The sequence below is a fragment of the Microtus pennsylvanicus genome, chromosome 1 (assembly GCF_037038515.1).
Source record: "Microtus pennsylvanicus isolate mMicPen1 chromosome 1, mMicPen1.hap1, whole genome shotgun sequence".
NCBI classification, from domain to species: domain Eukaryota; kingdom Metazoa; phylum Chordata; class Mammalia; order Rodentia; family Cricetidae; genus Microtus; species Microtus pennsylvanicus.
This window is the reverse complement of record NC_134579.1, coordinates 212,164,335-212,177,292: the sequence shown is the minus strand read 5'-3', so window position 1 is coordinate 212,177,292 and position 12,958 is coordinate 212,164,335. Positions and strand designations below refer to the sequence as shown.

General features: G+C 47.9%; 1 protein-coding gene across 3 annotated transcripts in view; it reads right to left on the bottom strand.

Moving 5' to 3' along the window:
* The window catches only part of Fndc1 (fibronectin type III domain containing 1), an 88,552-nt gene that overhangs the window by 45,390 nt on the left and 30,204 nt on the right, over positions 1-12,958 (bottom strand). For all 3 annotated transcript variants that reach the window (XM_075950661.1, XM_075950665.1, XM_075950673.1), the window contains one exon: positions 3,562-3,768. In XM_075950661.1, coding sequence (XP_075806776.1) covers positions 3,562-3,768 — 207 coding nt within the window. The remainder of the gene's footprint in view (positions 1-3,561; positions 3,769-12,958) is intronic.

The window sequence follows — 12,958 nt, the reverse complement described above, 5'->3', positions numbered from 1 at the left end:
CCTTGGCTGGCTCATTTCTCAGCCTCTGACGTATGAGAACAGAGTACCACATTTCACTTCCCAAGGGTCTCCAGTCTGCATCTTCCTAAAGGTCTCCAGACTTGCTTGTCTTCTATCAGTTACCACTCCTGCCTAGGGCCTGATCTCATCATCTCTCCCTTCTGTGGTCCTGAGGCTGCTCCACCCGCAGGGCTTATCCCATCTCCTTCTGTGTGGGGCTTACTTTGACTATCGCTTTGGCCTCGCTACATTTCCCAGGGATTTCCCAAATACAGAAGACCACCAATAAAGTGTGTTTGGTGATTGTCTAGGGGTGAGATGCATTGCCAATGTGACTTCAAGCCAGTCTCTATGGTTCCTCAGTGTGTGTCCACTTCCTGCAATGCCCCGCGGATGGTGGCATCTCTGTGGTGAACAGTGCAGAAGACGTCACAAAGATGGGCTTCCCGGAGCACAGCATACCCCGGAGAATTCCCTTCACCCTTCACCCCACTCTGCCCTGGTTGTATGAGGCCCTTCTCCTCACACAAACCCACCATGAAAAGCCCAATCTGTCCACGAGACGACAACTCAAGAGCTAACATATTGTAGAAGAAGCTGGGAAGGGCCTACCCTGTGTGATTACACACTGGGCTTAGAGGTCACATACACCTTAGGTCCAAACTTGTTCAAGTTTAGGCAGCAAAAGAACAAGTTCATATCATCTTCAGGTGAGCAGAGGAGTAGTACTGAAGAGAAGAAAAGCCAACAGGGCAGCCATGAAGGACAGGACGATGCCAAATTACGTTTTAGTGTCTGATATGAGCGAGGGTCCTCTGAGCATTCACAGGAAGTGTTCCATGTGAACAGAACTCCCCCACAGTATTGGATCTGCAAAGAGTGTCTTCCTCTTGAGCTGGATGACCGGGTAGACTTTGGTCTGTATCATCAAGGCAGAGCTGAACAGCAGGCAGAATGAAACCATCCAGGGCCAAAGGGACAGCTCAAGAACGAGGGACTGGAGTGATCCCAGATTCTTCTGTGGTTTCACACCACCAAGTCTCCTTTTCCACAGCTGCTCTTCATGGAGCACACCCAGCCTGGATTCTTCCTTCTGCTTCCTCGGCTCTCGCTACATTTCTTGTGGCACTGGAGGAGAGGGCTCGCTGGTGTCTTTTGGCTGGGCTTTGAGATAGCTCAGAGGTTCCGTGTGGCTCAGAAGGGCTTGTGCCTCCTTGTGGGAACCATGTGGGTACAAAGAACACCATACCGCTGCCTCTTGGAATACCACATCATCGTCTCCTGCTGGAAGCACCCAATCAAGGAACTTGATAGACACTCTCCTGGAGTGTGCAGCAGGCAGCTGAATACAGCGTCTGATGAAGCAGAGACTTCTGGGATGCTTCAGGAAGAGGAGCAGAGCCACTTCCCAGGGTCTTCACCAGTTCAAATCTGAGCCACTCACACTACAGCATGGTCCAGGAAGTCAGGCCTGGGGGCCCAGGGAACTGTCAGAGTGTCTGCCTAGGATCCCTAACGGTCTGTACTTACGCCCTTAGCAGATGAAATCTCGGAGAAAACCAGCAGTGCAAGCTGTAGGCTTCCTTCCCAGAACTCTGTCTCCAGGAAGCTACTCTGACCCAGGGCTCTTCCCTGAACTCTGTAGTAATAAGAGCGTCCCTAGCACCCCGGCTGCCTGGCTAGCTTATGTCCGAAATAACAACACACAAACTGTATTCATTTAATCACTGCTTGGCCCATTTCTATCTAGCCTCTTCTAGGCTAATTCTCACATATTAATTTAGCCCATTTCTAATCATCTGTGTAGCGCCCCTAGGTGTGCTTACTGGGAAGATTCTAGCCTATGTCCATCCTGGGTGGGAGCTTCATCGCGTGCGTCTGCCTGGGAGCTGGGAGCATGGCATCTCCCTGAGGCGTCTGCTCCCGAGAGGAGAGCTGTGGAGTCTGAGCTCACTTCCTTTTCCTCCCAGTGTTCTGTTCTGTTTACTCCTCCCACCTATCTTCTAACCAATGAGGGCCAAGCAGTTTCTTTTTATTTAACCAATGACCTTCCTCCATCAGAACTCAAAGCACTGTGCACCATGGCCTGGCTGCGAGTCTCTCTCCTGCATGCCATGGCTCTACTCCTCACCTATCTTGCAGAAGAACTTACTCTTTACAACAGAGGTGCCAAGCAAGAGGCACCGTACTTCCTTTCCTGTGCTACACTTAGATGCCACAGGCTGGTGGGAGCCTCGTTTGCTCCTTCCCACCACAGCCTCTGTCCCCAACGATGCCACTCTCCACCTCCGGCCTCCACACCTCTGAATGATGCAAGCCTCCCCCTTCTCTGTTTGCAAGGGCCCAAGAGACACCTGACTACCCTTGAGTGACGAGACCAGATGCTTTTCTAGAATCTTCTGAGTGGGCCCAGGAAGCCATAGCCTCTCCCTTGCTTGAGTCTTGACCGCTTAGGAAATAAAAGAGGCTTGAACCATGAGGACCACAATTCTTATTTATTGGTAAAAGAGCAAGCAGAAAAGCATAAGCCAAAAGGCTTTCCAACCAGAGTTCTAGACAAGACAGTGTGCTGCCAGGGCCACCCTGACCCTTGAGTCTCTGTAGCCTGGCTTTTCGGGGGGAGGGTATATAAAGGATCCCAGATATTAGATAAGGGAGCAAGGGCAAGAGTGACAGGGTCATTGGCACTTGCTCCATTTTGCAGCAACATCTTCTCAGAGCATGGTGTCCCCCTCTAGTTTGCTAATAAAGGTAATGACCTATTAAGACAGACCACACAGTATCTCCTGCTGCCCGCAAATGTGCCCACCAGCACTTCACAGCTAAGGCTACTATTACCCAAAAGAAAGGGGTGAAGCCTGCCTGGCAGGTCTACTCAGTTGTCCTGGTGCTCACTCTCAATGGGACTCAGGGTTCAGGGTCTCGGGAGTTGAAGAAAAAGCTGCAAAGAGCAACGTGATGATAACAAGATCATATTTTCCCTCTCCACACATCTCACCCCTACCAAAGAGGCCTGGCTCAAGGTATCTGTGTGTCGAAATAACTTAGAAGAAGAGAGGTCCTTCCACTGATTAAGGTTAATATGACGGAGGCCAAGACAGGATGGGATGAAGAGATGTGGTTTGAATGAGAAATGTCCCCATGGGTTTATGAGTTTCAACACTTGGCCCCAAGTTGATGACACTGTCTCAGAAGGTGGCGGAACCTTCACAGGGTGAGACTTGCTGGCGGAAGTGTGTCACCAGAGGCGAGTCTTGTAGGTTTTGTAGCTGGTTCCTACTTCCTGTTCTCTCTGCTTCTTGTTCTGCCATGATTCGAGAAGTCCCAGCTACACACTCCCGCCACCGTGCCTTCTCCTCTGTGTTGGGTTCCAGTCCCTCAACTGTGAGCCAAAGTAACCCCTTCCTGCCTAAAGTTTCCTTAGTGGAGCGTCTTGTCACAGCAAGCAGAAAAGCAACTAACACCTTGGATAATCATCATAGCTGGGAGAACTAAGACAGCGCCCTGTCTCGAACGAGCTTCTAAATACTGGAGATGGAAGCATTGGAATTTCAAACTCACCGAGCTTTTTGATTTCATGTGATCGCTCATCTCTGGTCAGTGGGACATAATTCATCTTCCGGCCACTTTCCCCATAGCCCAGGAGGAAACCCCGAGATCTGCGTGGACTCTTGGCTCCAGACAGGCGTGGCGCCTTCCATGCAACGGACAGCCTGTCATCTGAGGCTCGGACACGCATGCGCACAGGCTTGTTGGGCACTTCCTTTTCTTAAAAAAGACATGACGTAGAAACAATTAAATGATGCACCACATGAAGTTCATATCATGTATGTGAAATCTCAGCACACACCGAATCTATCGATTAATTGCTGAGCTTAACGCACTCATTTTGGGTGACCTGTTCTGTTAAGTTCACGGGGTTCTGTTTCTTGCCAAGAGGTCTCCTGAAGTTAAAATGAAAGCATTCCATGTGGCGGGGCTGCCGGCCACAGACCTTGGAGGCTTTGTGATGTCCTTTTGCATCTGCTTTCTTTCACCCCCTTACAGCCAGACAGGCTATATACTCATCGTGAGAGCTAACGGGAGATATTAAAATATAGTGGTGAGTCCTTAATTAGCTGCTGTTTGTAACTGGCCTCCAGGAGGCTTTTGCTCTGCCGCGTTGAAAAGACGATTTTCCTTGCTTTAACAAACTAGACTAACTGATTTCACTGGAGTCTCTAGTCCTATCCCCATGTAAGCCCCGCCCCATGACAAATCTTGGCTATGGCCCACGATTGCGGCTATCCCCAGGGTCTCTGGCTTTCTTATTAACAAATCAGCTTCCGGAAATCTTGAACTGACATGAAATGTTCCCACTGTTAGCTTTCTCAGAGTAGTGTGTCCTGGGGACACCAGCCAGTGTTTGGAGTTTTGTATCTGCATTAAGAACTGATGTGTTGAGAACCAGGGTTTGTGGATCATGTGACCACAATGTTTGCCCATTTTTAGCCTTCGGGCCCTCATTTGTGGATGCTGCTAAGCAAAAAAGCACCTCTCTAATCGTATAAGACAATTGTTTCCAACCCTTCTTTCTTTGTCATCTATATTAACTACAGCCCCCATTCACACTAATTCTATTAGACTAGAAACTCCAAGCTCAGATGCGATCCGAAAACTCATGCCATGGTTAGCGTTGGCTTCATCCACACACATGGGCAGCCATGTCTGGCAGCTACTCTGAAATGACCGTCTCCAATGTTATTCACGTAAGCAAAGGACCACGCCTTTGTGGGTGCCTGGAGTAGCTTATGGAGCCACTGGATACCTCTCCTTAAAGGCATCTGAGAATGGCATATAAGTTGTAACAGAAGTTTTCCCCAATATACAAAAGGTTAAACTTTCTGTAATTCAACAGGATGATCCAGTAAGCCCAGGAGAGGCACTTTCTGCTGCGTAGGTCCGACACTTCCAGCCTGCACTTGTTTTTTATCCCTGAGTCCTCTCCAGACAATGACTTGAGGGAGACCTGGTGTCCCCTGGACTAGTCTGTCCTTTAGGACAGTTGCTGGTTTCGTCTCTGAATAGATTCTCATTCGGAAACCCCTGCACTCATCAGCAGAATGTCAAGCAGTGATGAGCAAAGACCCTTGAATTCTGTAGTGATGGGATCAATAAAGGGGAGAGAATGGAGTTCCCAGAGCAAGGAGCTTCGTCAAGACCACACAAGTTTGTTGGCTGTGGCGTGCATCCTGGAGCTCCAATGTGTGCTACTGCCTGTCAAACATTACCCACATAACCCTGCGGCAGAGATAACAGCTGTCCTAATGTACTGAGCAGCTCCTGCCACCAGCATTGCCAGTCCTCCTACAGGGGCCCTGGAATGTGGCCAGGCCCAAAGAACAACTGATAACCCAACATGACGAGCTATGTTAGATAGAACTTTAAAGTCAGCAACAACCTCTCCCATCTGCAGCCTGGTTGTCCACATAGTGCCTCGGGGTCGGAAGGGAAGACATTCATATCCAGGGACAAAGAGATAAAGTCACAGGACCATGTAGTGTGGCCAGGGATGTGAATTCCCCCATTCTAATCCTGAGTGCTCTACCTGTTTAAACTCACGGCTCACTCCATACACACTCCCACTAGCCACCCAGCCTCTTCTACTCACAAGTGTGAAGCAAGAGTTTGAGTCTAGACAGGCTCCCCGAGGAGTGGGCACACTGTGCCCAGTCAGCCGACTCTAAGCAAATCAAATGCAATCTCCTTTCGGAGAAGGGAAAGAAAAGAGAGTTTGGCCAGAGGTTATTCCCAGGATAACAGGAGCGTGGATGAAAGTCACAAAGTAAAGAGAGCGACCACCCCTCCAAACACAGCCACTTCTCTCTCAAGGCTTTGTTTTTCAAGCACTCTGGAACTTTCTTTCCTTTAGGGTTCTGGATTCTGTATGCTGCCAACTCTTTCCCAGATCATCTGGGAGCTGATGTGATATGATTGTGTGCATGAGGAAAACATTCCGTATGGGCAGAGTTCGTTTGCAATTAAATTGTTTAAGTTTTTTTCTCTGCGCTATGTATGATAGGCTTACAAAAGCCCTCTCAATTTTTCTAATAAATTCTGTAGATCTTTTATCTCAAAATCAGGAAGTCACAACTGCCAAGAGCAATCTGGCTCCCACCCACCAGGGCAGAGCGAGCGAGCAATCCAGGCTCGCACCCACCAGGGCAGAACATATTCACAACTTCAGAGTTGGCAGGACATATTCACCCATCAGTCTTAGCACAACCAAACCAGGTAAGTCACAGTTAGAGCTGCTGGGTCACAGAAGACCTGTGACAGCCACACACTGTCCCGCTGGAAGACAGAGAATAAACCCACCTGACTGTAGACCAGGCAGGACAGGGTTGTTTCCTCCTGATTTGTGTCACCAACTTTGCAAGTCAGACCATTTCTGAAATTGTAGGGACTCAATTTTTTCTTTTTTTTAAAGATTTATTTATTTATTATGTATACAACATTCCTTTCATGTATACTTGCATGCCAGAAGAGGGCACCAGATCTAATTCTAGATGACTGTGAGCCACCATGTGGTTGCTGGGAATTGAACTCAGGACCTCTGGAAAAGCAATCGGTGCTCTTAACCTCTGAGCCATCTCTCTAGCTCCTCAAATTTTTCTTTACACCATGGTGGGGGGGGGGGAATTTCCACTTGATGCTTTGCCTGGGTATAATTCTATTCTAGTTAAATGTGATAGGTTTTAAATCAGGCTTACCCAGACTCTAGACTCAGGGTCTATCTCAAATCTACTACTTCTGGGGGACTCTCTGACTACATCAGTTTCTTGTTTAGTGAGACTGAATATAACAGCCGGGTATAAAGCTTATGTCTGTAAGCCCAGTGTGTAGGAGGCTGAAGTGAATGGAAGGTCAGCCTGGGTTCTAGAGTGGGCGCTGGGATAGCTTTGACTACGACAGTTGCCTCACCATCTTCTATCCATCATGAAGTCTTCCTTCCTGGGCGATTTCTGACACACAGACTCCTAAACTATCTCTGAACAGATTCACAAAACTCTTCAATGTAACTAGTGTTTACAACTCAGTCATGTGTCATTAACAGCAGAAACACACCCTGGAAAAATGCAGGTGATTCCGTTGTGTGCAATGTTATATGCTCACTAAGGTGGCCATGACATCACTAAGTGACATAATCTCTAGGGCCTTGGTTATATACACAGGCCACTGTGATGCAGCACCTGACTGTACATACTTGAAAGTCTCTTTAATGCCAGCATCCTCTCCGATAAATAACCTTGATAGTTTTAATTATTTACTAAATGAGTTTGGGGTGATACTTAAATAAGATCAACTATTAATTAAGAAGGACTCTTAATTTCTTTATTTTTGGAATGGATCTATGAGAATACATCCTTCCAATAACCACCAATAACAGACAAAGAAACTGAGAGGCAAAGGTGGGTGGAACATTGCGGAGCTGGATGGCAACAGGCACTGAGCATGAACTAGAGCCCTGCTGTTGGATCTGTAGTCCTAGCTCACTGTCCTGTAGCACATACTCAAAAGTTCCCAGGGACTGCACTGTTTGCATCCCTGTAGCCACATGGGTACAAACACAGCCACTCTGGGAGAAGACCATAGTGCCTCCCGAATGCTTATAGTGCAGTGGAAGTCCCTGTACACACACACACACACACACACACACACACACCTACTTAGACAAACTGTTGGTGAGATTCACAGGGTCTGACTGCCCATCAGGAAGTCAGCCAGTGACTTCTGTCCCACTGAGGTCTACTCAATGTCCCATTCCTTTCTAATTTGGAGGTGTACCCAGTGCTCCAAGGAAGGACCAAAGGATGAAGAGCCAAGTTCCTCGTCAACCATGCTAATAGACTCATTGACTGACTTGTCCAAGGAATCATTCAGAACCTGAAGTAGAGAAAGACAGAACACAGACATCCTGCCACCCTCAGAGACATCAGAATGGTGCTTGTCGGCCAGTGCCTGGAATCAGGAAGGCATTTGCAGGGGGGCAAGGAAGATGTGGTATAAAAAGCAAACCAGGATGAAAAGGAGGAAAGGGAATAACCTTGGCATTCCGCAGACTCATCTATACCGGGTAAAACATTATAGGTTACAGAAGCCAACGAGCCTTCATGAATGACATCAAACCAACTTCAAACATCCCGATGGGGCCCTTCAGTCCCAGCTCACTGGGCCCGTGGAGTATGCCAGAGACCTTGCTTTCCTACTTTCTCAAATGAGGAAGCTACCAGAATGTAGTAGGAGCTGCGGGCCTCTTACCACAGCCCGGCTCCTGCACAGCTAGCTTTACACCAGAAATAACAACACACAAATGGTATTCATTTAAACACTGCTTGGCCCATTAGCTCTAGCCCTTACTGGCTAATTCTGATATCCTGATCAACCCATCTCTAATAAACTGTGTAGCACCAGTCTTACCGGGAAAGATTCAGCATGTCTGACCTGGCAGCTTGCTTCATCGTGTGCGTCTGCCTGGGAGAGGGGAGCATGGCATCTCTGAGCTCACTTCCTCTTCCTCCCAGCATTCTGTTCTGTTTTACTCCACCCACCTATGTTCTAACCAATAAAATGGGCCAAGGCAGTTTCTTTATTACCAATGACCTTCCTCTATCACCAGAAGCCTGCCCATCACAAGGACAGAAAACTATGGTGTCATCAGAAGTGACCCCCCCAGACTACCACCAGGCTGCCAGAATCTACACCCTACAACTGGCTCTTGAAATCCAGTACCCCACTAGCCAAAATAGAGACAAACACCTCACTCTATCCTGGGGCCACTCAGGGTGCCGCCAACACTTGGTCGCTTAAAAAAATTGTCCTCAAGGTTTTCATAGGACAGCAAATAAAATTATCTCAGTTCCCCCAAAGTCTGGAGTGTTGCTGCTTACGTACAATCTGACTTATCTCAAAATTATCAAGGTTGCGTTTAAATTTTGTAGACCACAACACCAAATGTTGGTGCCTGCTTTACAGTTAAAAATAACATTTTTAGTGCCTGATGGTTGAGAGGGGACTCCCACTGGAGGTGGCCAGTTTTCCCCATGTCTTTGCTGGTTCCTGATCACAACCCGTGGGCTCAGGTTCTCGGGCTGATTTGAGTGACTCCATAAACCCAGTCAGGATGGCCTGTCAGTCAGCTGGTAGCTTTGTTATTGACCCCACCATAGCTGACCATCAGAGGCTCTATCAATGACATCATCAGGCCCTGCTCTGCTGCGAGATGCCAAGTCACCTACAAACTGCAACGTGTTGATAGCAGAGAACTCTGCACGGACCAGTGAAGGAGCCCTTGATAGTACGGCGAGGCTCAAGAGGCTCCACCGCTGCCTGTGTCTGTGTTTTCATGAATCTCAGGCCTTCCCTAAATAGACAAAGCTAATATCTATGCCCCTTCAGCAGCAGGGGCTTATCTATGCACCCAGGAAACCAATGCCAGATGCTAATATTCATGCCATCCTGATGGCACCATCACCATCTCACCTGTAAAAGGAGCTCGGGGTTAGCCCTTGCCAAGTCCAGCCTACTGGATCCTGTTTCTGGCCTGATTCCCCCAATACAGATGAAGGGATCATCCACATTCTCAGGGTAGCCAGCTGTGGAGGCTCCCTCTGCTCCTAACCGGGTGAGTCAGACCCCACAGCTGCCATGAATCAGTCTGATAGCGTGTTTCCAGCCACGCTTCCTGACAGCTCACAAGGACCACCAAGAGCAAAGATGGCAGTAATTCTTTCCTGATTGCTTTTCCTGGTGCTGGGCTCCTCAGGACAGTGCAAGGGGAGCCTCCTAGACCATGGAGTCTAAGAGGGACCCATGTGAAATATTCTAGGGAAAATCACGTGTCCATTCAAAGGTTTGGTTTGGTTTTCTCTGAAATGGTTTTATCAAAGTCTCCTTGCATTTGCTTCATCTAGGGGTCAAATGGAGAGAGAAAACTGTGTTTTCTGAAAATGGGAGGCCTGGTCTTGTTGAATAGATGCTTGGTTCGTTCAGCCTGCTGCCCTTAGCTAGTCCCCCTTTTGCAATAAAATCCAGCTGCAGTTTATGATTAGCTTGATAAGAAGGAGGCGCATCTTTCCAGACTAACGTATTTTTCAGGGATCCTAGAAAACGTCCTCCAGGCCACCCTCACCGGAGCATGGCAATCCCAAACGTGCATTTTCTCTTTCCACTTTCTGACTTTGAAAGCAGAACCTTTAGTGGACACAGTGTCAGAGGGCAGCATGTACCCCACAGATGTCGGCCTGCAAACAAATGTCGGCTTTTATTAAACTATGGAGGTCCTTCTAGAACATTCGTTCAAGGCTGCATGAGCAAGCACAACCCAGGCTCTCCAGCTTGCAGGCACACTGGCCCTGGCCCAGGCATAGCCACTCACATGGCCAGAACCATGCGCCAAAACAGACCTCTTTTCTTTATGACTTATCTAGCCTCAAACATTCTGCTTCAACCACAAAAGAAAGAACCAACTAAGCAAGACAGTAAGAAGAGCGTAAACTGGTTTTTCATGATTTCATGGTTAAGTTATTTCTGTGTCAAATTATTTGTGCAAGAGTATGTGTCCACCTTTAGAGCCGGCATCAGGGAGGCTGCTGGAGGGAAGGCTCCAGCGAAATCTAATCCCAAATTTGCCCTGGGGTCTCATTGTGATTCGAAGGACTCTGTGAATGAAGTCAGCCTTCAAGAGACTCAGCTTTCCCCAAAGCAGGGAGAAGGGGAGATGGAAGTCACCTAAGGACAACAAGATGCGTCATCTAATCACCTTTAACCCCCAGAGGCATAGGAAGCAAGAGCACCTGGCAGGAGGGAGGAGAACACAGGCCAGGAGGAAGCTGACAACCATGGCTGCCTTTTGAGACAGCCATCTTGGAAGAGAAAAGGGTGTGTAAGAACAGACAGATGCCCTGAGGCCACACTGAGGGCCCAGGCTGAGATACAAAACTGGGACCTGACAAAGTCTGGAAGCAAGTTTATGGTGTGAGGGATAGAAGAAACAAGATACCCTGCCAACAGACAGAGGAGTTCAGAACTCAGCATGAGCAAGGACCAAATTTAGCCTACCTCTAGATCTTTACAAGACCTAGCAGCTAGAAACTAGGAGCTGAAGCTAACAAATGGGTCATCGTCATGGAGACTGATGCGGCCCAGGATGCCTGTTGTATAAGACTTACTACTACATATATGCCCTCATGTTGTTGGACTGGGGGAGCAGCTGAAAGGCCAGTGACTGTAACCAGAGGGAATGTCTGGACCACAGTGCTGGTGGCAATGTCCAGAAAGGAATGGTGCCGACCACACCCAACTTAGATCAAGCTATTATTGAACTACTGAAAGCGTAAACAGCCTTCATAACTGAAATAGAATGCAAAGACATCATGAAGCAAAACTCAGACTTTGTCTCAGCTCTGGATCCCATTCAGCTCCACAGCTTGAGGGAAAATCACAGAGGATTGGATTTGTAGAAAGCCTTAACGATTACTAAAATAAATACGAGCATATTCTGTACTAAATTTAAATAGGATGTAACACGGTTTCCTGTTTGAAATCTTGGCAGATGAAGAGTAAGTGGCCCAGCTCATCCGTGGGCTGCTCACTATCAAAGTTGGGACCTGGCACAGTTCTGACCCAGGGATCTGCCTCTATGTGACCTCGCTACTCTGGAGCCAGCTGCTGGAAAAGTTAAGACAGCAGGGAAGAATTCTGAAATAAATAATAAGAAATCAGTATTATAGAAAACAAACCACTTGTGACATTGCTCCCATGGGATGAGAAGCAGGGGAGGCAGGTGACATCCCAGAAGGTGAGTTCAGACAAAAAACAGAGGAAATGTTCAGATGGGTGGGAAGAAGCCGAGGTTGCTGGCCAGGAACTGTGTTTTCGCTTAGTCTACTGTTTCTGAGCCCAGACCTGGGTGAGTGACCAGACTCAGAGTCACTTGTCCTGCCCAACCTCCAGGAGTCTCTAGAACATTCTCCTTCCTCCTCCTCCTCATGATACTTCTCCATCTCAGCTTGATGAAACCATCTTATCACCAGACTTCCCCATCTGCTTATTCAAGATTACAGTTTATTTTTTAATAACTTGTCATTATTTTATTGTGTCCTCTAGAAATTCATATATTGATGTCTTAAACCCAAAACCTCAAGACAGGGCTATATTGGGGTATAGGGTCCTTAAAGAGATAACCAAGTTTAAATGAGGCTATCAGGGTATGCCCTCATCCAACCAAACTGGTGTTCTTCCAGAAAGAAGGGTGTAGGCCCACAGACGCTTGCCGTCTCTGGTGTAAGACAGAGGGAGGTCGGGATAAAGACAGAAAGAGGAGGAGGCCATCTATAAACAGAGAATTATCCGGGTTCAAGCCTGCTCACACTTTGCTCTCAGGCCTCTGCAGAACCATTGGAAACACATTTGGTTGTGCAAGCCCTTTCGCCTCCATCGGTGGCAGCCCCAGCCAACACTGGGCTGATGTATTGTGGTTCACTTAGCTGCTTCTTGGTTTTATTTCCCATTAGTGTGTACATTCCATGCCAATGAGCCCTCCTTGTCCATCTTGTCCCTCGGGCTAGAGACCTCTGGGTCCGATGCTGGCAAAACCACAGGCACTGAAGGAATCGATTAACAACCGAAGTTCTATTTTCAGGTAAAGATCTAAGCCAGCCTTAGATCCAGGAGGCCTTCTGGAATTTGAACTGAAATCCTTGTTTTCAGCAGAATGAAGGATGGATTCTCCTTGATTTCAAAGCAGAGCGCCTGGTGAAATACCAGACACCGTCGGCTGAAGCACCAGCCAACTCCTGCCAGGCCGTCGCCGAGTGCCGATGCTGAGGTTACATTATCTATCTCTGGTTTAAAATCCTTGCCTGCGTATGCAGACCTGCACCATTCTAATGCCCCTTTTGTTTGATCAAATTGTTAT